Consider the following 26,224-nt stretch of genomic DNA (forward strand, 5'->3'; position numbering starts at 1 on the left):
CAGACAAGATGTAAAAGAATGAATGTGGCTGTGTGCTAATAAAGCTTTATTTACAAAAACAGACAGGGGGTCAGAATAAGGATATAATTTGCCAAACCCCATGCTAGACCGTTGCCGTCCGGTTGAACTTCCACCAGTGATGGGCATGTCCTGCCTGTGCTGTCCAATGTGGTGGCCACCAGGTCTGTTCAGCTACTGACCATTTAAAATGTGGCAACTATGACTCAGGAACTGAATTTTTAATGTTATTTAATTTTAACAAATGTAAATTTAAGCTTAAATGACTGCATTTATCTAATATAGTGGCTGGTGGCTACTATATTAGACAGTTAAAATCTAAAATGTTCCACATCGGGGTCAGCTACTGAGTCAGACAGCACACATCTAGAATGTTCTGGACAGGGCTAGCCACTGTATGGGAGAGCACAGACCCAGAATGTACTAGATCGGGGTCAGGTACCATATTGGATAGCACAGACCTAGAATGTTCTAGACCTGGGAATGTGATGCAGTGTCACCGTGTGGGTAACCACGGGCTCCGAGCTCTCTCCTTGACACTAGCTCAGGGCTGAGTGACATGAGGAGTCTCAGGCACCACCCTCTGGGCCTCCGTTTCCCCAGGCTCCACACGGGTCCTGGGGTGTGAATTATCAACACTGCCCAGCACTTCTGGAGCCCCCCATCTAAATGCCTTGTCTGCCAGGGGGCCAGGGCTGCTGCCCACCCTCTTTGACAGAGGGGCAGGCTGTGGTTCAGAGAGAAGGGACCCGTGTGAGGTCACCCAGCAGGGGGAGGACTGCAGCTCTGTCTGCCCCACCCCACAGGCCTTGAACCTCTGGCTTGTCTGGCTCAGTTTCCTGCAAGCTGGTCCCTGCCCTCCTGGAAGTGAGGGCCCATGTTTCATAAATAAGGGGGAGGTGGCTCAGAGCTGGACCCTGGGGATGTAGGGACCCCTGGGGACCATGCCCAAGCTTGGACAGCATCCTCTGAGAATACAGTCTGACTTAAATATACATCTATATTTCTTAAAGTTTGCAAAATACTATACACTTAGAGAAAAGTACATACAATACAAGTGATTAGAAAGTAAGCACCCCATTATTACTACATAGTTGGCATCCTGGAAACCCCCATCCCATGTCCCCAAGTCCCAGCCTCTCACTTCATGTTGGAGGAGCCACTATTTTGACTTTTTTGGAACCTCACCCCTTGCTTTTCCCCTTGGTCTCAGCACTTCCTAAAATACGCTCCTAAAGTATTAGATGGCTTTTGCCTGTTTTTCTATATGATACTAATGGAATCATATTATATGCAGGCTTTTCTTTTAAACATTTTTAAAAGATTTTATTTATTTTTAGAGGGGAAGAGAGGGAGAAGGAGAGGGAGAGAAACATCAATATAGGGTTGCCTTTCACACGCCCCCTACTGGAGACCTAGCCCATAACCCAGGCATGTGCCGACTGGAAATTGAACCTGTGACCCTTTGGTTCACAGGCCAGCACTCAGTGCATTGAGCCACATCAGCCAGGACTATATTACAGGCTTTTCTATCTCCATTTTTTTTTCCTGCTTGGTATGATGGTAATGAGAGTCTGCATTGCATATATCTGTGATGGGTGCTTTTTCACTGCCGTGTAGTATTCCATGGCATGAATACTCAATTCATTTGTTCATCCTCCTGTTGGTGGCCATTTGGATTGTTTCCAGGTTTTGCTGCTACAAGATCCTTGTCTGTGTTTTGGTCTGGCAGGCATGTGCCACATTCCCATGGGACACATACCCAGGAGTTCCGATGTCTAACTCTGAGTACTTTCGGCTTATGATTCGTGAAGGGGTTGACTTTCCAGGTGCACCACACTCACCTGTGCCCTGAGGACGCCCACAGACATGGGGTCAGCCCTTTGGAACCAGAGCTGGAGGCTTGTTTGTAGACTGCACGGCAGGGGTGGGGGGCTGGCTGCTCTCCTGTCAGCTACATCTGAGCACCTGCCCCTGATCCCCAGCTCCTCCCCCACCCGAGGCGTCTCCACCAGAGGCAGGAGCCACATATGCTGTACCTCATGCTGGAAAAACCCTGGCAGCTCTCGCGCCTGCACGTGTTTGCATGCACAGCCAGGGAGTGAGGGGCCAGAGCTGAGTCACTCTAGAGATCAAGTCATCCACCGTCTCTCCTGTCCCTGGTGTCCCCCGAGAAATCCCCACGTGCTTGTGTATGTTGGGGAGGCAGTATGGAGCAGGCATTTCTGTCTTTTTGTCTCCTGATAAACCAGGAAGGGAGTGACCCAGGTCATTGGCTTACTGCGTATGCAGCCCCCAAGGCACCACCGAGCTGCCCCTCCCCTAACGCTGCTTTCGGAAGTGCAAGTGCCACCCCCTCCAGTTCCCTCCTTGAGTGTGCCAGCAGGGTCCGTGGGGGACACGGTTTAATCAAATCTCAGCGTTCTGGAATAGAATCCTAAATTGAATAACAGAATCCCAGAACAGAGCCCAGAATGGACCCTGGACCCTGAATCCAGGCTGGGCAGGTGCCTGAGATCCCAGCGGAGAGTCTCTGGCTGAGCTGTCAGACCCCAAGGATGGGGTTCCTGGAGGCGGAACAGGTCCCACGGGGGCCGTGGGGGCAGCTGCTGTCTCTTGTCCAGCAAGGGTCTGGACTGTGTAAGACACACCAGCTCTCATCGTGAAGGTCTTAGAGGGTGAGGGACACCCCAGATCTGGCAGCCACCCTGCTGCTCACCTGACCACCCCAGAAAGGGGTGTGTCCATCTGTTCAGCTTCCTGAAAACCCCTTCTGTGCCCACAGGGGTCTCTGAGGTGGCCCCAGTGAAGGGCCCACACCCACACTCCCACTTGGCTCGGCGTCAAGCCAATCCGCAAATGAGTGAGGGGCCCCAAGGTGTCAACGTCCAGTGATTCAACTTTCCTGGCCCTCTGTTTCCTTACCTGTGAAGTGAGACTACAGGGTGTTTTGAGGATTCCGTGAGGTGATGCATGCCAGGTGCTAAGCAGGCGACGGGACCTCAGTAAATCTGTGCTGAGGGGATGAGTGAACCATCCAGACGAGTCAGGCTTCAGGACTCCCAGCCAGTCATGTTGTGCTACCGAGCCTGCTTGCTTCCCACGGAAGGGGGACAGTGTAGACACGGCCTGGCACGAACTCTGGGCTCACCTCCCGTGCTCAGCACTCTGCCCAGCACATGTCCAGCTCGCTTCGCTCTGTGCCCACAGAGACAGGGCCTGCTCTCACTTTCTGTGTAGACCATAGGTCTTGCCTCGTTTCGTTTGGTTGTTATTTGCAGTCCCTGTGCTGGTCTTTTCAGGTAAGGAGACATAGAGCCCCTCAGCCCCTGTCCCACAAGAGGGACAGTACGTGTGTGCATGTGTGCGTGCATATGTGCGTGTGTTGGGGGACGTGCTGGGATCAAAGCATGGCCTGGGCAAAGCAACCAAAGCAGATGGATAGTGAGGGGAAGGCTTCCGGGGATGGTGGCACTTTAGGGGGCCTCTGCAAGGTAAGGATGGGAGGCAGAGGGTGCATTCCAGGCCAGTTAGTGCAGCAGCAGTGCCCGGGGCCTGGGGGAAATCCTGGGGCCAAGAGGTGGGGGTGGCTCGAATGCCGGCATGAGGAGCTGACCTGCTGCATCTAACAGGGAGTCATGGCGGCACCTAGACCTGGAGAAGGTGGGAGGGGGGGAGGCTGGAATGGCGGCCTGGGCAGCCCAGACAGGGTGTCCCCCTTGCTTCCTTCCTCTCCACACCTCCAACAACAACCCCGTTGGGCCTTCCCTTGGGGTCCCTCTGTCTTCTCAAGTCACAAGTTTGCAAATCCAGTAGACTCTTTGGGGCCCCGACCTGAACACTGGAGACTCCTCCTGCTGTCCCTCCCTCTTGGTGGCCTGTTTCGCTGTCTGTAATATGCAGGTCAGCCTTAAGGGACCCTGTTTTCCCAATGGTGTATGGCTTGGTTGAAGTCACCCAGCAAGAGCTGCGGGGCAGAGCACGGGCTGAATCTCAGCCGCTGCACGCATGCCCACCCCAAAGACACAGACAGTCTGAGTCCCAGCCCACAGGACCCTTGGCTGGAGGGGGCCTGGGTTCTCAGAGGACCTTGAGGAAATTGGCGGGAGATTGGGCCTCTGAGCCTGATTTTTTTCCCTTTCTGATGTGCTCTTCCATAAAATGGGAGTATTTACATCTCATAAATTTGGAGATTAAATGAGTCAGTGAATATACATATTGCTCCAACATGAGAAATCATCTCCCCTTCAAACTCCTATTCAAACTCTTACTCACTTCAAAACCCTCCACAGATATTCACCTTCACTGCAGCCCCAGGATTGCCTTTGGCTCTTCGCCATTCTTTACTCTAGGCTCTCCCAACCCCTGATTCTGCCTGCGACTCCAACCCTGACCCTACGTGCCTGGGTGCGTCTGTATCTGCCTCTGTTTCCACCTTCAGACCAGTGGGGTCCTCCCTGGGACTGCAGAATTACTCAGCATGGGGCACACTGGGAATGTTGTTAAATAAATGAAAAGAGGAAGGGACAGGAAAGGGAAGAAGAGATGCAGCACTGGGGAGCTAGAGAAGGTAGAAGAGAGAGGGAGGGCACTGGGCAGAGACCTTGGTGGGACAGATGGAGAGAAAGAGCTGGAAGGAGGTGGGCAGAGCCAGATGGGCGGGCAGGGTGAGTGGAGAGGTGGAGAGGTAGTGGCGTACGGGCAGACTCAGCTCCCCCTTCCCTGCACACCTCCTCTGGGCTCCAGTGGGTGGGCAGGGCCTGGCCAGTAGCTGGGGAACTGACGGGGTGGGAGGCACAGAGAGTGAGGCGCTGGGCCTCAGCTTGCGGATGACGTATGCACCCCTGTGCACCCAGGACCACTGTGTGACCACAGCACATGGATGCCAGCCTGGTGTGAGTCTCCAGGTTGGTGGGTAAGGTGGGGTGCGGACAGCTGGGGCCTCCAAGCCTTTAAGCAGGGGGCTGGAGAGGAGGGGACAGCCCACCTGGCTTCCGGAACCAGACCAGGACCTCCTCCCCCTGCCAATCTGACCCAGGATGAGGAACGAACCTTCCAGTACAAGGTGAAAGGTCCCAGACTCTGCAAATGGTGAGCAGGTAAACAGGCCATGAGAATGGGGTGAGGGTTGAGGGTGCTGTGATGAGGGCAGGTTCCCTCCCTGTGGCCCCCACCCTAGTTTCCTCTCTTGGCTCATCCATCTCCAGAAGATTATATTTAAATATCTCTTTTGTGCAAGGCAGGAGCTGGTCTCGCCCCTAAGAGGCAGTTTCCATGGCAACAACAATTGCCAGCTTCCAAGTGGTGAATCAGTGTTGCCATGGCAACCCCATCCTCATCTGCCCAAGGTGCTGGGAGGAGGGAGGAGCTGAGGGCCAGTGGAGGTGAGGTGGGAGGGGTGGGGGAGCAGGAGGCTGATGCCCAGGTTCCCCCTACCCCCAACCTCCCTTCACCACCTCGGTCCAGAATCTGGTCCCATCTGGTTGAAATAATCTACCCTCCTTCCTCCAGCTAGGAGGGTGTGGTACCCAGGTGGAGAAGGCTCCGTGTGTGTGTGTGTGTGTGTGTGTGTGTTGTGGGGGAAGGGAGACATGGTTTCCCCTTTTCTCTGAGGGTAAGGTGGGGTGGCAGGAAGGTTGGGCCACAGGAATTGGGGACACTGGGTTAGGGAAACTAAGGCGCCTCTGGTTCTGGAGCTCCCCAGGCTGAGTTCAAATTGAGGCAGCTGGGCCCATATGTGTCCGGGACACACACTCCCAGAGGGGGAGGGTATCTGAAGTGGGAAGGGCTTGGGTGGGGAGGGGGACCGGAGAGAAGGAAAGAACTCAGAATGGGGTGCGGCTCAGAGCGGGGAGGGAAGCTAGAGAGGGGAACCCACTAGAGGAGGGCACTCAGGTGAAGAGGCTGCTGAGTGAGCCAGGGCGTTCAGAGCTGGGACAGAGTCTAGGAGAAGGGGAAGGAATTCTGAGGGGAGGAGACATGGGGCTTTCAAAGTTGGGGAGGGGTCTACACTGATGGGAGTGGGTGGAAAGATCTCCAAATTTGAGCTCTAGAAATCCTTAGTGCCTGGACTCATCTACCGTGACCTTGGTAGATACAGTAAATGACTTCTCTCTGGACCTTGATTTTGAAATCCATAAAATGGGGTGAAAACTGGACCTCTCTGGAGCTTGCTGGGCAGCTGCATTGTGATTAGAACACTGACATTTATCAAGCACCTTCTCTGGATCGGTGGGGAGATGGGGCCTTTCTGTGGTGGTGGGTTTGGCCGCTTTCTTCTGGCCAGCTCAGTTCGGCAGGCTCATCGGATTCTCCCACGTCCTCTGCCCTGTGAGGGCGATGCTGTCATTCTCCGTCCGGAGGAAGAAGAGCAACACAGAGACGAGTCTTGCCCTAAGGCAGGAGGAGGAGGGAACCCAGAGAGGTGAAAGGACTGCTCTTGTGAGCACTTTTGAGTTGGGTTTTGAAGAATGAGTAGGAGTTCACCAAAGACAGCAGGTTGGGAATACTCTGTCCTAGGACCAGTGGAGAAGCAAGTATCACCCCCATTTCATATTCCTCAAGTCTGTTGTCGAATATTCGCATTAGCTCATATGCCCATGGCTGGGTAAGTTTGGGGCTGGGGGAGGATTTGTTTCATTGAACATCATTTTCAGTGCTAGGGGTGGAGGATAGAAATGTTCAGAACATTTGCAGTCTGTATTGCAGGCTGGTCCACTCAGGTATGATAGTCCCACCTAAGGCTCAGGGAGCTGACTAAACATAGCAGCCTTGGTGTACTGGTCAGCTACTTCTGAGTAACAAACCACTCCAACCATTGTATTTGGTCAGGGTTCTATGGGTGGGTAATGCTGACCTGGCTCAGCTGGTGGTTCTTCTGCTGGTCTCCCCAGGGGCATTCATGCAGCTGCAGTCAGCTGGGGCTTGACTGGGGCAAGCTGGGTCAGGACACCCTCGCTCCTATGTGCTGCGTGTCCGTGAGGTCTCTCTGTGCGTGAAGTCTACCACCCTCCAGCAGCTTGCCAGGGCATATCCACCTGGTCAACTCAGGGTCCCAAGAGTGGAAGCTGTAAGGCCTCTTGAGGCCAAGGTTGGAACTCTCACAACTTCACTTCCACCACATTCTATTGGTCAGAGCAAGTCATACAGCCAAGTCTAGGTGCAAAAGGAAGATAGACTCCAGTTCTTGACAAGAGGAACCACAAAGTCATATCACATATAGGACTGGAGGAGTTGGGCCATCTTTGTAAACAGTCATTCGCACTTGGGGAGGCATGGAGGGCTCCTTCCCTGGAGGAAGGGATGTTGTTACTGAATTCTAAAGGCTAAGTGTCTGAGAGATTCCCAGACAGCCTGAGCAAAGCCCCGTAGGTGGGAGCATGTGGTATTTGGTTTGAGGTGAGTGTTAGCGGCTGCCGGGTAGTTGGTGGGATGCTAAGGCTGGGGAGGTAGGCAGGGTTGCCTGGCAGAGCTCAGGCCAAGCTCCTACCCATACTACTCCAGCTGCTGACCGTGACCTCCCCCTCCCTCCTTTCTCCACAGATGGCACGGCCAATCCAGGTGAAGCCTGCGGACAGCGAAAGCCGTGGAGGTAGTTGTCATCTCTCCCTGACCTCCAGGCTGTGGGTGGGCAGGGGGGAAGAAAGGAAGACCCTTTCATGGAAGGCTGCAGTAGTCACCTGCCTGCTCACACATCTAACCGGTTAGGAACAGGAGAGCACGGGGGCTGTGTCCCCTCTTCCCAACCGTAGAGCCACAGGCCAGGGGCAGCTGCTTTCCCTGGAGTTTACAATACCCTGTTCCTCTCAGGGAGCAGTAACGGGACCTTCAGATGTAGAGGGGATGGTGTCTCTGAAGGGCTGTGGATTGATCTGTTCATGGGCATGTTTGCACATCTGAACAAGTGCATGTCTGTGTAAGCATGCATATTTGAGCACACCTGTGTACAAGCATGTGGGAGTATGTGCACATGTGTGTAGCAAGTGTGTTGGGGTACATGCACAGCTACACACCCAGCCTGTGTGCAGGCATGTATGTTCAAGTGTGTGTGCTTGATTGTAACAGGATGGGTGAGTAGGGGTGCAGGCTGGAGGCCTGGGGTCTGTGTGGGGCTGGACGGTGTGGTGGGGGTGTGCCTATGGGAGTACTTGGCTGTCCCCAGGGCAAACAAGAAGTCTCGGAGACTTCCTCCTCCTCGTTTCAGGTGGACTGGGGATGGCCTGTGGGGCAGGGCTGTTGGGCCTCCCATGTATGTGTAGGAGCCTAGTGAAGCCCATGTGGGCTGGGAGCCTGTTTTTACACTCTCCAACCCAACTGCCAGTGTGGGTCCGGGATCCCAGAGGCGGGGTCTGCGTGTCTCATCTCTTCCTCCCCTCGCTTCCTCCCTTCCTGATTCTCACTCTCTCCGTTTCTTGCTTCCTCCCACCCCCATGAGTGACAGCTGCCAGAAAACTGATCTCCATAGTAACCCAACTCACCATCTCAGGGAGAGGAAGCTGCCACATTCCTGATGACAGGGGAGCAGCACAATTACTCCAAGGGCCAGAGCTCTGGAGAGGCTGAACACAGGAGAGGCTGGCCCAGACTGACCCCTGGCCTCAGACTTCAGCAGGTCCCAGCCAGGCATTCAGCTAGGCACCCACTCCAAACCTACCTGAGGGGGACTGCAGGCTCCCCAAACACCTGGTCCTGCGCACACATGTGCCCTCATTCAAGAAACATTGACGCTCGGACCCTCCTGTGCACTGGCAAGGCTGGGCAGGGAGCTCTGTTGGGCACCATGAGGCTGCAGAGGCCATCAGCGCTGACCCCTCCCTGGAAAATCTAGATGGCAAACAGACAGGCTGACAGGGACCTAGGCCAGGCAAGGCAGTTCTTAACCCTGGTACTAAGTGCAGGCTCTCTGAGGCCACAGGAGAGAGAGACCGTCTTTGCCCAGACGGGGGAGGGGGATGCCGCATGAGCAAAGGTGTGGAGATGGGTCTGAGCAGGAACGTGGGAGGGTAAAGGGACCCAGGGCAGGGAAAGCGCCCGGTCGTGACCTCCCTCGCATGCACGAAACAGGCGGGCTCAGTGGAGAAATTCCAAGGCTTTCAAGCCAGGACTCGGCTGAGGTGGTGTCTCCGCCCACAGGGGACCGGAAACTGTTTGTGGGGATGCTGAACAAGCAGCAATCGGAAGAGGACGTGCTGCGGCTGTTCCAGCCCTTCGGGGTTATAGACGAGTGCACGGTGCTCCGGGGACCTGATGGCAGCAGCAAAGGTGACAGACCAGGATCGAGGGAGGCTCTGGGGGCGGGGCCTAAGGCAAAGGGGCGGGGCACGCAGGGAACGGGACGGGGGTGGGGCCCTTGGTTGTTGCAGGGGCGGGTCCTGCCTATGAGCCTGTGATTACCTGGGGACCCCTGTCTCCATCTGACTGTCCAGGGGACAGTTTCCGCCTGCATTTGCCTGTGTCCTGTGGATTTTATTTCTGCCTATATAACTGTACCTTCCAGGGATGATTGTTTAATGACCTCCAAAGACTTGCTTTCCTGTCTGCCCACATGACTGAATGTGACTGGGTTTATGTATCACTTTCTCTATATCTCTGAGTCTCTGGCTCTTTCTGCCTGGGTGTCCAAGAGACTATTTCTGTCTGGGTCTTCATGTGTCTGGTGGTCTCTGGCTGTCTGTCCACCTGATTCTGCCTGGGTGAGTGCCCAGCTGGGTCTGCCCTTGTCTGGTGACTTTATCCCCATTTCTTCCATTCTGGTCACATGAGCCTATCTGGGTCAGAGTTCATCTCTGCCTGAGTGTGTGCATAGGACTGTATCTCTCTGAGTCTGTGTCTCATGGTTTGTCACTTTAATTCTGCACGTCTCATTACAACTCTGCATCTCGTGGTGTTGGTGGCTAGTGGGTGTCCTCTAAGCTTGTCCCCTTCACTTGACTGTGCATTTGACAAGCAGCTATCTGGCTGGCTAGCTTTCTGATTGAATGGATGACTGATCGGCTGACTGTCCAACCCGTGGCCGGCTGTGTGTTCCTGTCACTGTCAGATCCTTCATTGCCCAGCTCTCTGAGCAAACGGCTGGCTGGCTCTGTTGTCCATATGTTTGGCTTTCTGGCTGTGTGTGTCTGATGCAGACTGGCCATCCAGGGCTCCCAGCCCCTTCTGGTGGCCCCTGCCTGCCCAGAAAGACCCTGTTGCCTCTCACCTGTTCTTCTCTTGGTGCAGGCTGTGCCTTCGTGAAGTTCTCCTCCCACACAGAGGCTCAGGCAGCTATCCACGCCCTGCATGGCAGCCAGACCATGCCGGTGAGTAGGGGCTGCCCTGGGCCATGGTGGTGGTATGCATGGAAAAGAGGCAAGTGGGGGGGCCCTCTCCCTTCCTTCTCAGCTGCCTAGTCCCTGGCTGTTCTTCAGAGAGGGCATAGGTGGAAAAGGGGGCAGTTTCTGATGGTGGTGTGAGTGGGTGTATGCATGTGTGTATGTGTGTGAATATATGTGGGTAAGGATGTGCTGCCAGTGTGTCTGGCAGTGAACGTGGGAGGGCCTGTACATCTGAGTGCACAGCGCAAACACGCTGAGTGCATGCTTGTGCCTGGGTGATGTGGGGGAACAAGTGCATGTGTGTGCCTCTGTAGGTGTGAATGTGTGTGCGGATGAGTGCATGTGTGTATGTGTGGGTAAGGGTTGTGATTATATGTGCACAGTGACTGTTATGCTTGTGTGTGTACGTGTGGTTTTGTGCATGAGTATGTGAATGTATGTGTGCGAGTGTATGTACCCATGCATGGTGTGTATGTGTGCTATTCATGAATGTGAGCATGCATGGTGAGTGTGTGTGTGTGTATATGTGTGAGTACACAGGAGGGGTGAGACCTCAGGGTGGGTGGGATTTGCCAAGGCCAGCAGAGGGACATCAGAGCTGGGGAGTGACAAGATCAAAGGCAGTGGTAGGAGTGGGCGGCCCCAGAGCAGTTCAAGGCAGAGGCACACAGATTCCTCCTCTGTCCATGGGAGCCACAGAGGGGTTCCACAGGGAAGGGAAGGAACCAGGCTGGTTTGAAATATCTCCTTGGGGCCAGAGTAGGGGTGGGCAGAAGCAAGACTGGAGCCGGAAGCTTGTGGGTCAGCAGCAGAGTAAGGGTGGGCAGGACCACCCCGGCACTGGGCGGCCTGCCCCCTAGAAAGGAAGCTCCAGGAGTCACCTTCACTGTATGTAACGTCCAAATCTGCATGGGAAGACGAGCCTGGAGGAACCAGCTCTCCTCTCAGTTGTTCGTGAAAATGGGTGTGAAGTGCAGGGCAGTCGCAGAAGAGCGGCACCAGTTTCAGTCCCTGGACAGGCAGGATTTGGCTCATCACCAGGCCAGGCTTCTTCCTGCTCCAAGCTGTCCGATGATGGGGCTGGCAGGCACAGCGGAGAGTGAGCTCTTTATCAAATGGGGCATGTCAACCTCTCTGATGGTTGGAGCCTCTGATGGTTCTCAGGTGCAAGGTGCCATTCGCAGGATTATCCACCTGTGCCCCATTGTTACTCTCTGGCAACTGGATTCTCACCTGTTCTCAGCTGTGTGGGCGACAGTGATTCCTCCACCCAGGCTGCCATTGTTTCTCTCCAGCATTTGGATTCTCCTTCTATTTTTGAAAGAATGTGCCTGAGAGTCAGAGACTGTATCCTAAACACACCCCCGGGCCCGATGCCCTACCCGTGTGCAGGGCTGGCTGCACGGTCAAGCATGAGACCCAGGACTCTGATCTTTAGGCGGTCTCGCTGTGGTGCCTGAGGTCTGCAGCTAGGGGCTCGTGGATGGGGCCAGCAGCTGCTGCCATCAAGGCAACACAAGGACGTGAGCTCCCTCCTCTTTTCCCTTCCTGCCCGCGACTGCCCCTGCAGGGTGCCTCCTCCAGCCTGGTGGTGAAGTTCGCCGACACGGACAAGGAGCGGACGCTACGGCGCATGCAGCAGATGGTGGGCCAGCTGGGCATTCTGACGCCATCCCTCACCCTGCCCTTCAGCCCCTACAGTGCCTACGCCCAGGCTGTGAGTGACCCCAGCAAACACACTTTTGTCTCCAGGGGGGTTCCCAAAGACCACTCTGATGATCCGGTTCAGTCTCTCTCTCTCTCCATCTAGTATCTTTGAGAGGTCTGTCATTGCTCATCTTTCTGTCTCTTGCCCAGTCTATCTGACTCGGGGTCCTTTCCTGGCCATGGCTGATTCCTGAGTCCCAACCCTGGCTGAGCTCCCAGCCTTAAACTGAGCCCAGAGCCCAAGCAGAACCCCAACTCTGGACTGGTGTAACCCCACGATGAGATCCCAAATCCAGGATGAACCTAACCCCAAACTGAGACCAAACCCAGAATGAGCCTCTCAATCCAGGTCAATTCCAAACTGAGTCCCAACCCTGAACTCATGGCTGAGTTCAGTGTTGGCTAATCCCTGATCCTGGACCAAGACCAAATTCCTGACTGAATTCAGATCCCTGGATAAGCCCTGATTCCTATGAACCCTGACTCTAGACTGAGCCCTAACCTCAGGCAGAGCTCCGATTCCTTACGGATCCCTGACCTTGGCCTGAGCCAAGGTATCCAGCCTGACCCCCTCCCCCACCTAGTTACTGGAGGACCAGGCCTCCCCCCTGGGGCTGTGATCTCAGGGCAGGTGCCACCCTGACTGTGCATGTTGACTCCCTCTCCATCTCCAGCTCATGCAGCAGCAGACAACGGTCCTGTCCACTTCGGGCAGTTACCTGAGCCCTGGCATGGCCTTCTCACCCTGCCATATCCAGCAGATCGGCGCTGTCAGCCTTAACGGGCTGCCTGCCACGCCCATTGCCCCTGCCTCTGGTGAGAGTCCCCCAGAGGCCCAAGGATGGGTGGGAAGGGCCGGGGCCAGGCCCAGGCTCCCCATGACGTTCTTCTGCTCCACAGGACTGCACTCGCCTCCGCTGCTCAGCACTGCTGCCGTACCCGGCCTTGTGGCTCCCATCACCAACAGCTTTGCAGGTGTTGTGCCCTTCCCTGGTGGGCACCCTGCCCTAGAGACTGTATATACCAATGGCCTCGTGCCCTACCCAGGTAACTCAGGTGGTTCCTCAGGGCCTAGGAGAGCATCAGGGGGCAGGGATGGTATCTCTAGGACAAGCTTAATTTGCTATGCCTTTGTGCCCACGGAACAGAGATGCAGAATAGAGGGAGTCTCAGCTGAGCAGATATGTGCTGTGGGCACAGAGAAAAAGGTTAAACGTAGGAACTTTGGACCCAGATGTTTCTGGGTTCATATTCAAGTTTGGTGGCCCTGGGTGATTCCTTTAAATCTCTGAGTTTCCCTTTGCTCATCTGTAAAATGGATCAGATAACATCAGTCATCTCAGGAGGTTGCACTGACAATGACTTTAGTATGTAAAATGCTTAACACGTCACCTAGGACCAAGAATGGCACCATCAATCTTAGTTATTTATCATTATTGTTTGGGAAGATATCAGTGCCTGTATCCATTTATTCATTCATTGATTCGTTCACTCAATACTGGCCATGCACCGATTTGAGCTGGGCCCTGCCTTCATGAAGCAGAGGTCCCTCCCACCTTTCCCTACCCTATACCATGAGTTCAAGTCAAACATCTTCCAACACCTTGCTGAGGTGAAGTAAGTCATCTGTGTTTCCACCATTGAAGAGAATTTATTTTTATTTTGAAATGATTGGAGGCTCACAGGGAGTTGCCAAAATACTACAGAGAAGTCCCGTGTGCCTCTCACCCACCTTCCCCCATACTAACATCTTACATAATCAGAGGACAGTCAAAACCAGGGAACTGACATTGGTATGTACAATAAACTCCACTGGAGTAGGAGAGCTTATTCACATTTCACTGCTCTTTACATGTACTTGTGTGTGTGTGGTGGTGGGAGGTGGTTCTATACCATTTTATCACAGGTATAGATTCATGTAACCATCACCACAACCAAGACACCCAAGACACAGAATTGTTCTGGCTGTACGAAGGAATTCATTCATGCAACCCCTTTACAATCACATCCCGCCCCCCCCCCCACCACCACCACTCCATCCTCCAGCAACCTTTCTTCGTCCAAGCAAAACTTTTGGCTGAATATTTTCGATTCACCAGCTCTAGTGGCCTGGACAAACTCTCCCCTTGCTTACCTCCTCCACTAGGGGCAGTCAGGTCACAGCCACATAGTGGGCCCATAGGGTATCTAATGAAGGAAGTGTGGGGAGTGAGAGAGGGGAAGGGATGGGGGTGAGTGGTGGTCTGGAGCAGAGGCCTGGAGTCCCAGAGAATCTAGAGAATAAAGGGAACAAGTGAGTGGGCCAGGATGGGGAGAGAGATGGGGGTGATATTTCAGCCTCTCTGGAGTCCAAAAAACCTGGATCCCAGTAAGGCTTCTGCCATTTCCTGTCTGAGCGTGCCAGTTACTTCACCTATTTGAGTCTTCGTCTCCCCACCTGTAAAATGGGAATCATACCTGTAAACCGTTTACACAGGGGTGAAGCTGGGGCGGATGTCTGTTGCTCTCCTTCCGGCTCTTAAGAATTGGGGGTGGAAAGAAGTCTTCTGCTGCCCCTGCCCCACTCAGCCTTTACGTCTGCCCGCAGCTCAGAGCCCGACCATGGCTGAGACCCTTCATCCAGCCTTCTCCGGAGTCCAGCAGTACACAGGTAGGGAAGCTGGCCCGCACCGCGGGTGGCCCCACCCCACAAGAAGCCCTGCCCCCCAAGGCTCGGCCCCAAAGTCTTTCTTTTTCTAGCCAAGCTTCCTACTTGTGGGGCTTGTGGCCCTGGTCCAATCCCAGCTCTTAGCCCTTGTTCTCTCTTTAGCGTCTGGTCCCGCCCCTCTGAACCCACCTTTGGTACCCACTTGCCTCTACCAAGGCCCCACCCCATCTCTGGCTCCTTTTGAGGCCAGCCTTGGCCCTCCCTTGACTCACGGCTCCTCCTCTCAAATCCTGGCCCCGTCCCCTTTTCTGTTGCCTTGGCTCCACCTTTAGGCTGGCTCTTCGTTGTGGCCCCGCCCCTTCCCCCTTCCCAAGACCCGGCATTGGCCCCGCCCTCACCTCTGGCCCCTACCCCTGGAGTCAGTCCCGTCCAGCTCACGCAGGGCACCCACCCGCCTCACGCCCGCTTCCGCTCCGGGTCTCTACAGCCGTGTACCCCACTGCGGCCATCACGCCCATCGCGCACAGCGTCCCACAGCCGCCGCCCCTCCTGCAGCAGCAGCAGCAGCGAGAAGGTGAGGGGGCCGCGAACTCCCCCGGGCGCCAGCCCCGCCCTCTGACTGCCCCCTCCACCTCTAGGACTTACACCTGATCTGGCCTCTGGGAACCCGGGGCTAAGATCGTGGCCCAGGGGCTAGACAGGACTGAGTTCAGGTCCTGACGCAGCCCCCAGGTGTTGAGGGGAGCAACTGAATCTCCTTCTCCGAGCCTCAGTTTCCTCCTCCAGAAAGTGGGAACCATTCTAGCTCAACCCCGTTGGCACAGAGGAACCCTCTCCAAAACTGAATGATTCTCTGAATTTTTGGAGAGGAAGTTCGTTTTGAGTTTGGGGATGGGGTGATGAGGTATTTCTAGTAAACTGAGTTCTCCCCAATAAAGTAGAGGCATGCAAGGGTTAGATTCTTGAATCGGACTACTGGAGTTCAGATCCACCTAGTTCTGACTGGTGAGGTACCAGGCATAGGTACCTCACTACCCTATGCCTCAGTTCTCCCATCTGTAACATAGACAGGTGTCTGTGCCAAGTGACGTTACTGGGAAGTAAGCAGTAGCTGTTCCCGACACACAGGGGGCGTTCATCACCGGGGGCTACCTACTGTCTTTAATCCAGCTAGTAGGGATGCAGGAGCTGGGGAGAGGCGGCCAACCAGAAAAGACCCAGGTCACCCCATGGTAAGGGAAGCTCAGAGCCAGGCCCTCAGCCATGTCAAACACATGAGAAAAAATAAAAAAATAAAAAATAGGACCCTGCTAAAAACTGTAGCAGTTTTGTGAGTGTTAGATGTCTAAGAAGTACATGGATACTACAATAAATAGGGCACTTTATCTTGGAAAAGAGCTGCAGTTTACACATGGGAGTGGCATCAAAGGGTTGCCGCATGTGAGTTCCAGTGAAATAGAAACAGCACTGTCTGAAATCAGAGAGTTGTAACCCCAGGTGGGGACAGGTGTGGCTTGTAACACATTTGGAAAACTGAGGAAGTTGATAGGTGTTAGAGTCTTGTGCGTGAGCATGTATTTTCTTTTATTATGAGGCTTGGTTCAGCAGGGTCTGGACTTTCTGCATTCACCCAGTGTTAGCCCATAAGCCAATACAGAATTTGTGTTATGCTCAAAATTGTTCTGTAACACATCAATCACGTCGGAACACACTTGCATTTTAAAAACACGTATTATAGCAGAATTGTGGTCCCAGTCAGAAAGGTGAGGGGTGGGTGTGACTGTGTGATCTCGGATTTTGTATTTTCTGTGATGGGAAATATTCACTGTTAGGGTGGGGGCCGTTCTCGGTGGTGTGTCCATTACCTTTGTTCTGGGAAGCATGGGAGAAGTTTTGGGAAATGTTCATAGCTTCGGATAATCAGGTTTTTATTTCTTATTTTTTGATTTATTTTATTTTTATTGAATTTATAGGGATGACATTGGTTTATAAGATTGTAGGTTTCCAGTAAACAATTCTGTAATACATCATCTGTATATTATATTGTGTGTTCACCACCCCAAGTTAATCAGGTTTTTAAGTGGTATTATTTATAGTATGAATATAAATGGTGCACTGGGGATTATATAAGGAGGGGGTGATTTTGAGGGTTAGCAATGCTTTAAAAAATATATTTCTCGTTGGTATAGAGAAATGATCTATACCACCATTTGAAAATGATCTCTGGTTTCAGGATATCTGGGATTTAGGACTGGAGAATTCCCTTTTTATTTTACTTTATTTTCTTTTTGCATCATCTGAGTTTTGAAAATTATCCACAGTTAGAAGGATTACCCAAGGCTTTTAGAAAATATGTCTGATTATTTGGTGTCTGGAGCCAGAAAATCACTCTGTTGTATTTTGTGATCACTGGAGTTAAAAAAAAAAAGATTTTATTTATTTGCTTTTTTAGAGAGGGAAAGGGAGGGAGAACGAGAGGGAAACACCAATGTGTTGTTGCCTCTCGCATGCCCCCTACTGGGGACCTGGCCTACAACCCAGGCTTGTGCTCTGAATGGGAATCGAACCAGCTACCCTTTGATTCACAGGCCTATACTCAATCCACTGCACTACACCAGCCAGGGCTGATCACCAAACTTTTTAAAAAACAAACATTTTAATTTTATTTTGTAACCAGTTCTAGACTTACAGAATAATTGCAAAGATAGGTTATAGTTTTCGTATCTCTGTCACCTAGTTAACCTGACTTTTGCAAATAATCTGGAGTTTGAGGCTGAGGGATTTTCTGGGAGCTTGGAGTTCCTGGGAATTATCTTGGTTTGGGGGGAGGGGGAAGGATCATCTGAATTTTGTAAATTATCTGGAGCCTGAGGATCACTAGAGGTTTAGAGTATCTGTGTGTGGGATTATATAGACCAGAGCTCAGGGCACCCTGCCTTCCCTATCCCCATTTCCATACCCCTTCTTTCTGGGTGTCATGGGGTACCCCTGTCTTGACAGCTGGAGGTGCCCGATGTGGGTCCGGACCCGCTCCTTCCTCGGGGGGCGGGTCCACCTCCTCTCCTTGGGGGCTTTATGTCTTTCTCTTCCCCACCTGCAGGTCCCGAAGGCTGTAACCTGTTTATCTACCACCTCCCCCAGGAGTTTGGAGACACGGAGCTGACGCAGATGTTCCTGCCCTTCGGCAATATCATCTCCTCCAAGGTGTTTATGGATCGGGCCACCAACCAGAGCAAATGTTTTGGTGAGTACCTGCAGAGGGCACCCCTTCCTGATGGCCAGCCTGTCCTTCCCACCTTGCATTGGAAATGGGGACCGGGGGAGTGGTGGGGGAGGCACTGGTCAGCCATGAGACAGGCTTGGTCCAAAAGAATCACATTTGCTTTTAAAATAATCACATTCATAATCAGAGTAAGCACTTATTAGGTACCTAAGTACCTACTGTGTTCCAGGCACTTGCTAGGGCATACATTCTTTCTAAGACCTGTTCATTCATTCATTCATTTATTCAACAAATAGATGTATTGTGTCCCTGCCGTGTGCCAGGCTCTGTGCTTGGTGCTGGGATTACTGCGATGAAGGAGGATGACAAACCCTTGCCCTCCGAAAGCTCGCAGTCCTCCTGGACTGTTCTGCAGAGCTTTCTCTGATGGTGGAACTATTCTACATCCAGGCTGTCTGAGCTGTCGGCCCCGTGTGGCTACCAAGGACTCAAAATGTGGCCAGTGTGACCAAAAGACTAAGTTTGAAATTTTATTTAATTTTAATTAACTTAAATTAAAAAAGCCACTGTAACTAGTGGCTACTGAACTGGAGAGCACAGGTTTAGGGGGGGAGATGAAAATAAAGAAACATAGGATCTAGGCCAGGGAATTATAAATGATATGAAGAAAAATAGACTTGACCAATGAAGAGCCGGCGTGGGGAAATCTGCAGGAACAGTGTTCTAGGAAGAGGGAACAGCATGTGCAAAGGGCCTGGGGCTGGAACATGCATGTTGGAGGAACATCGAGGAGACCTGTGTGGCTGGAACAGAGTGAGAGATGGGGAGAGAGGAAGGAAACAAAGGCAGGTGGGGACAGGGACAGACCATGCAGGGCCTTGTGGACCTTGAGAAGGACTTCTTTGTCCCCAGAAACAGGAAATTAGGATCAGAGAGGCACCAACACATTCAAAGTCACACAGCAGCAAAGGGACAGAACCTAGATTAGAGCCAGTCTGTTTGACGACAAAATCTGTAACCCACCCTGTCTTCTTTGAAGGGATAACTCTTGACTATTAAGCGCCTTCTGTGTGTACTTAGTATCCAACCATAAAAGGGAAGACTTGTCCCAATTTGCTGAGGGAGGAAAGAGAGGAATGGAATGGCCAAGCAACACACTTGAAGTCACACAGCAAGTAAGGGACTGCCAGTTTCCAGGCCCCCTCTCCTGTATCCTGCTTCCAGAAGGGAGAGAAAATTTCTGGAGGAAAACCTATGCAATCACGTTCAACAATCAGCGGGTCATACATGTTCTGTGAGCTGCAGTTTGCTCATCTATATAATGGGGGGATTAGAGAAGATAACTATAATGACATCAATCCCTTCAGCTCTAAATTCTTGCACAGTTCCCCATGGGCCTCAGCAAGACCCTTCAACCCTGTCCCCCTTTATCTCTCTGCTTGACTTTCACCCACTTGGCTTCTTGATCACAGAGCTCAAGTAACCCCACCTCCGAGTGTTTGCACATGTGGTCCCCTCCCCCTGGAGGGCCCCTGGCCTCTGTGGCCTCCACATAGTCCCCTGTGGAGCCTGTGGGGACCAAGAGGTAAGGGGCAGGAGTAGGGCCAGGTGACCTTAAGGTGACAGGTAAAGGGGGTTCGGGCTGGTGGCAGTTTAAGGAGGGGGAGGCCTAAGTGTTTCTGATGATCTCAGGAGAGACTGGGAGTAGAAGGCTGAGAAAGACATGGAGAGAGAGACAGGGACACAGAGAAGAGAGGGGAGGGTGGGAGAGACAGAAAAGGGGACAGAAGAGAAAGACACGCAGAGGTAGAGTCAGATGGACAAGATTCCACATGGACAGGGGCCTGGCAGGAGGCAGGCAGCCTGGCAGGAGACAGAACATGGACCTCCCAGGAGCCCAGAGGTCCCGCCTGTCCCCAACTCCACATGGGAAGTCTCAGCAGAGCATGCCCCGGTTAAGGCATAGGTGCCCTGTCCCCAGATGCATGCAAACCCAGGGGTGTCGGACCCAGGCCAGGACTGCTGTGTGTCCTCCGGCAAGCCCTGCCACCTCTAGGGACTGTCTGCCCCCGGCAAGCACACGCCCCACCCCTAGGACCCCAAGCTGGGAAGCCGAGTGGAAGACGCCCACGTTGCCCACCATCGCGGGTCCACCCCGGTCTCTGCAGGATTCGTGAGCTTTGACAACCCGGCCAGCGCGCAGACCGCCATCCAGGCCATGAATGGCTTTCAGATCGGCATGAAGAGACTGAAAGTGCAGCTGAAGCGGCCCAAAGACCCGGGACACCCCTACTGACCACGCCCACAGCCACCCCAAGGCTGTGGGCTTGGCCCAGGTGAGCCGCCAGGCGGCCCCAACCCTGCCCTGCCCGGTGTTGTGGCTGGTCCCTCCTGGTTCTCCAAACCATCTCCAGTCCTGGTCGGGGGAGGGCTGGAGGAGGGGTGAGATTGCTGCAAGAGGCTACACACAGGACCCCCTGGGTTGGATGGGCAGGGACAGAGCTGGAAAAAGACACCATCACTCCCTGTGTTGGATTGGAGAGTGGGATTGACATAGCGAGGTGGGGAAGCCACTGCTCACCAAGGGTAGTAAGGGAAGCCTTCCCGAGGAAGGCTTTGAAGGAGGAATAGAAATTTACCTGAGGGGCCAGGTTTGGTCTTGGGTGGAGAATGTGTGGAAGGGCTTCTATCCTATCCTCTGACTCTCCCAGATGAGCCACGAGCCCCCGGAAGCTCCCTTATTTGATATGATTCATACCCAGTGGGTCAAAAGGAAAGTGGGATTTTGCCCCACCCACTGGCATGCCAGAAAAACGTCCCCCCAAACAAACAAATCCCCAAGAGTATTCTGACATCAGAGCGAACAACTGTATCAACTAATCACCTTCTTTGGGAAACAGATAGGGAGCCTGAGGGGCCAATGAGGGAAGCTACCGGTCTTAAGCTTCCATGAGACTCATCTGTGAAGTGGGCTCATAGAAGTCACCTCCCCCAGAAGCAGTGGGGGGACTCTCGGGACGCAGCATTTCCCCCACTGAGCCCGGAACCGGCCACCTGTAAAGTTCTCAGTGATCCCTTTTTCTTTCCTTTAAAATCACCGTTGCCATCATCATCAGAGAGCCTCGCCGGGGTCTGGCACAAAGTGGGTGCTCAGTTAGGAAATGGTGGTGCCTCTCAGACCCTGCTGGGTGGGCACCGCCAGATCTGAGGGTGTGCGGTCACAGAGTCCTGCATCTTGGAGTGCACATTTGGAGACCATCTCGGGGGATCTGCACACTTTTAATACACTGGGATAGCACATCCAGCCTGAGCACCTACTATGTGCTAAGCACTGTTTCTAGCACTTGGGGACACCGCTGTGAATGAACAGAGACTGGGGAGTGGGTGGGAGGAGAAATTGCCTCCCGGGAGCTTCAGTGGCAGGCAGCAGGGGAGAGGGACCACTAACAGGAATATTTGTCCCCAGTTGCCAGATAAGGACATGGCCTTGGTGATACTCAATCCATTCCAAGCTGAGTTTGTCAGCCTTTGAACCCCGAAATGGACTCTTTCTGGAAAGGTTATGAGCGCTGGGGTCCCAGACCCCAACCTGGTCAGGGCAAAGGGGCAGGCGGGAGGTGAGGTTGCCTGCCCGCCCCAGGCCCGGAGCTCTCTAACGCCCTCCCTTCTCCGCCAGGTGAGGGGCCTTCCACCCCAGGAGGGTTTCCCCGCTTCCAACTGATCCAGGACTTTTCCGTAAATTACAACCAAGTTTGGACACCAGCCCTCCCTCTCCTCTCCTGTCTCCCCTTAGCCCCCTCCCCAAAATGTGAAACCCTACCGAAGGGGGCAGGGGGTGGGGAAGCTCCTGAGTTGGGGGCTGAGGAGTTCACCACTTCCTCCTGGGAGATTTTTCTCGGCACCCCCAACAACCTGGGTGGCTTCCCCAAATGAAATCACAACTTTTCCTATATATATATATGCATATATATATAGAGTTATAGACATATATATTTTTTGAGTATAGATCATGGGACCAAACTTTTCTGACTTCCTTCCATCCAAGAGAAGGTGACCCTAGGCCGGTCACTCAGCAGGGACGTAAGAAGGGCTGAGGCTGGCCGGGCAGCCCGGTGTCTCCCCACCCCCGGCTGTCACGTCAGCCCAGGGCACTGGAGAAGCACTGGGAGTCATCAGCCAACCGATATACCTCCAGGACTTTCGGCCGCCGCCACCAACAATTCTCTTGGGCCTATGGGCTCAGCCGGCTTGAGTGTCCCTGGTCCTAGCTGCAGCTTCCGGGACCCCCAACCCACCTCCCATGTCCCAGGGCCCTGCCTTCCTCAGCACAAAAGAGACCCCCCCCCCTCCCCCAGCCCTTTCCCCCCAGTCATAGCCTTACTCATGTGACCAAGAGCCCTTAGCTTTCCGTCGGGGGTAGATGGGGTCTGTGGGAGCCCCCACTCCTCCTGCCCCCTCCCAAGGGCAGGCAGCCAGCCCTCCCTGCCTTAGGATCACCAGCCTGGAATTCACAGTCTCATAACCAAGACCGCCACGCTCGTTGGACCGGCCCAACCTGCACTGGCCAAGCACCCCTTTGCCGAAGATACCTCTTCAAAGAATTTTTTTTTTTAAATTTTGATCTTTCTGAGCAGGTACAAAGAAGAAAAGAGAAAAAATGGGGAAAAATCGAACAACAGTGGATTTTTGTTTCCTAGCTGGGGCTGGGAGGGAGACCCTGTGGGGTGCCTCTGTATACCTACCCAAACCATGAAAACCCACCTTAAAGCACAGAGTCGAGTTCTTCTGGTCGTCCAGTGGGGTCTGTTGCCAGACGAGGTGCCAGGGAACTTAATAAGCTCAAGAAAAATACTTTTTTGGAAAGGAAAACAGTGTTCCCTTTTGTTTCTACCAAATGTGTTGACTGACCCAGAAAAAAAAAAAAGAAGAAAAACACATAGTAAAAAAAAAAGAAAAAAAAAATCTTCCGACCAACTTGTTTCGATATTCCAGAGTTTGATAATTGTTCCAAGACATTCTCTAGTGTGCCTGTGTCCCGTGCGTCCGCGTGTGCAAGCGTGTGCTCAGGGGCCGAGAGGGGGCCTCGTCTGTGTCTCCGGCACCCACCGAGCTCCCGCCAGGCCTGGCGTGCAGTGGCGTGTGTCCTTCTGGTCCATGTTTACTGGCTGTAAATACCATTTTTATACTCCACACCGAAGATCTACATGATTTGTACAATGTACTTTATTTCTGCTACTAGTAATTTCATGAAGTTGCAACTTGCAAACTGACTTTTGGAAACAAACTGCCACACACACACACACACACACACACACACATACAACACACAAAAGAAAGACAAGAAAAGGACTTAGAAGAAACTCTGGGTTGATGAATTTCGTGGCTGGAGAGGTCCTTGTCACTGTGGCGTGTCTCAGGTGAGAAACTGCAAGCATCATCTTTATGTCCAAAACGCCTCTCTTTGGTCTGGAAAAACTGAAAGTTTATTTAATAAAAGTTTTACTTGCTAAAGGACTGAGTCCTTCCTTATTTGCCCTTTCACATTGATAAAGACCAAGTGCATCTGGCCCCATTGAGCTCCTGGGCTAGAGAAGAATCCAGATTTAGAGTTAGGAGATGTGGAGATATCTCGAGGAAGCAAGTCGTAAATTTCCGTAGCCAAAGTTTCATCTGATTCATCCAGAGTTTGAAGAAATGGAGTGTTCTGTCTCGGGAAGAGCAGGCGTCTGTCTCTTGATTCCCACGCTCATTTATTTGTTCAGTCCGTAAATGTTTTCTTTCTTTAAAAAATTATTCCTTTTTAGAGAAAGGGGAAGGGAGAAAGTGAGGGGGAGAAACATCAATGTGTGGTTGCCTTTCACATGCGCCCCCTACTGGGGACCTAGACTGCAACCCGGGCATGTGCCCTGACTGGGAATCGAACCAGCGACCCTTTGGTTCACAGGCCGGCACTCAATCCACTGAACCACACCAGCCAGGGCCACAAATGCTTCTTGAATACCTACTGCATATCTGTCTGCTGGCCACCATGGACACAGCAGTGACCAAATGGCTTTGGTCTCCGCCGTCATGGAGATAGCCCAGGAGAGGAGACTCCATAAAATACATATTTTTAAAATTTAGAGTAAAACTCACCTAAAATTATCATTTTTACCAATTTAAAGTGTACAATTCATTGACATTAAGTATGTCCACAAGGGTGTCAGCCATCACCTCTGTCTAATTCAAGAGCATTCCATCACCCCCAAAGCAATCTCTTCCCTCTTAGCCGTCACTCCCCATTCCCCTCCACCAGCCCCCAGCAGCCACTAACCCCCTTTCTGTCTCCGTGGAGTTGCCTGTTCTGGACATTTCACATACATGGAGTCACACACTGTGGTCTTTTGTGTCTGGCTGCGCTCCCAGAGCACCATGTGTTCAAGGTCCATCCATGCTGTAGTGTGTCAGTGCTTCCCTCCTTTTCGTGGCTGAGTAATATTCCAGTGTGTGGATGGATCTTGTGTATCCGTTCATCTACCAACGGACAGTTTGTTGCTATCTTTGGGCTGTTGTGAATAGTTCTGCCATTAACATTCAGGAACAAGTGTTCCGTTCTCTTGGGTAGGTATCTATGAGCAGAATTGCTGGGTCATGTGGTAGTTCTATCTAGCTCTTTGGAACTGCCTAACCATTTTCTATGACAACTGCCCCATTTTACATTCCCACCAGCATGGCACAGGGGCTCCAGGATTTCTGCACATTTTCGACAGCTCTCTTATACAGTAGATTTTGAATTGGAATGTCGAGGGAAAAAGTCCCAAATTGGACTCGTAGCCTAGGACCAAGAAACGTCCTGGGGAGGTGAGGCCTGAAGGAGGCGAGACCAGAGAGATGATGTGGCTTTGGCTCCTGCCCCACTCCAGGAGAGGCCTCAAAGTTCCTAAATAAAAAAAACTGAGACCCAGGGGTGGGGGACAAGCTCCAGGAGAGGGCCTGGGATGGGGGTGTGAATAGTGGAGATGGCCACACCCAAGCTGAACCTCTTGAAATTGATGGGAGTCATGCTAACCACTCAGTTTAATGAACTACTTAGTATCCTGCCAGATGCTTTGCAGAACCATGTCTTTTATTGATCATTCATCCTGTTTTATAGTTGAGGAAACCAAGGCTCTGAGGCATGCAGCACCTTGCTCCAGCAACTGTAGAGAGAACAAGGACCAGCTGGGCTACAAGGTGGGACGATGAGTCTGAGTCTGCTTAGGAGGGTTTTCTGGATGGAAGAAATAGCCTGGGCAAAGGCTCAGAGGCTTGCACTGGTGTGGGGGTTGGACAGTTGGCTGAGACTGCAGCAGTGCTCGAAGAAACACACACGCCCTGGCTGGTGTGGCTCAGTGGATTGAGTCCCAGCTCGAGAACCAAAGGGCCCTAGTTCAACTGCCAGTCTAGGGTACACGGCTGGGGTTTGGGCCCGGTCTCCAGTAGGGGGCGCTCAAGAGGCAACCACACATTGCTGTTTCCTCTCTTTCTCCCTCCCTTCCCCACTCTAAAAACAAATAAATAAAAATCTTTTTTTTTTTAAGAAAAGAAACAGATGCAGAGGTAATAGGGGCCGGATTCCAGAGGTCCATTCATGATGAAACACCTACTATGTGCTGGACTTTGTCCCTCCAGAGGCCTCAGTCAAGTAATTCCTGAGTACGCTGAGAGTTGTGGCCACAATGAGATCAGCGAATTTGGGACATCACCTTCAGACGATGGGGAACGACAGAAGGGCTTTGAGCAGGGGAGGGGTGTGATCAGAGTGGTGTATGAGGCAGGTACCTGGGGTGACCTCCAAGCTGGTGAGGTGTAAATCTACTCTCTGGAGGATAATTTGGCAGGATACTATTTTTACCAAGCATTTATTAAGCACTTACTGTTTTCCAAGCATTTTTTTCAAGCCTGCGTCATCTAATACAGTAGGCACTAGATATGTGTGGCTATTTACATTTAAATCAGTTTTTTTAAGTAATTTTCTTTCTTTTTTTAAACATTTTATTTATTTATTTTTAGAGAGGGGGAAGAGAAGGAGAAAGAATGGGAGAGAAACATCAATGTGTGGTTGCCACTCATGTGGCCCCTACTGGGGACCTGGCCTGCAGGGAACCAGCCTGCAACCTAGGGATGTGCCCTGACTGGAAATCGAACCAGCGATCCTTTGCTTCACAGGCCCCGTGCTCAATCCACTGAGCTACACCAGCCGGGGCACATTTAAATCAGTTTTAATCAGCTGTGGCTGGTGTGGCTCAGTCGGTGGAGCATCATCCTATAAACCAAAAAGGCCGCAGGTTCGATTGC

The 26,224-nt window shown here is 52.6% G+C and overlaps 1 protein-coding gene across 2 annotated transcripts in view; it reads left to right on the plus strand.

Moving 5' to 3' along the window:
* CELF5 (CUGBP Elav-like family member 5) overlaps positions 1-23,367 on the plus strand; it is a 43,501-nt gene extending 20,134 nt beyond the window's left edge. The window contains exons 3-13 of one of the 2 annotated variants that reach the window (XM_037165357.2): positions 7,561-7,609; positions 9,151-9,279; positions 10,237-10,316; positions 11,902-12,048; positions 12,713-12,854; positions 12,939-13,085; positions 14,626-14,688; positions 15,173-15,259; positions 17,786-17,929; positions 20,077-20,244; positions 21,585-23,367. In XM_037165357.2, the coding sequence (XP_037021252.1) occupies positions 7,561-7,609; positions 9,151-9,279; positions 10,237-10,316; positions 11,902-12,048; positions 12,713-12,854; positions 12,939-13,085; positions 14,626-14,688; positions 15,173-15,259; positions 17,786-17,929; positions 20,077-20,204 (1,116 nt within the window). In that variant the 3' untranslated portion in view covers positions 20,205-20,244; positions 21,585-23,367. Of the gene's footprint in view, positions 1-7,560; positions 7,610-9,150; positions 9,280-10,236; positions 10,317-11,901; positions 12,049-12,712; positions 12,855-12,938; positions 13,086-14,625; positions 14,689-15,172; positions 15,260-17,785; positions 17,930-20,076; positions 20,245-21,584 lie in introns of those variants that run through there. The other variant, XM_037165358.2, reaches the window with a different exon arrangement.
* The last annotated feature ends 2,857 nt before the right edge of the window (positions 23,368-26,224 follow it).

This window comes from Artibeus jamaicensis, unplaced genomic scaffold (genome assembly GCF_021234435.1).
Source record: "Artibeus jamaicensis isolate MK-2021 breed Jamaican fruit bat unplaced genomic scaffold, CSHL_Jam_final scaffold_537, whole genome shotgun sequence".
In the NCBI taxonomy this organism is placed as follows: Eukaryota; Metazoa; Chordata; class Mammalia; order Chiroptera; family Phyllostomidae; genus Artibeus; species Artibeus jamaicensis.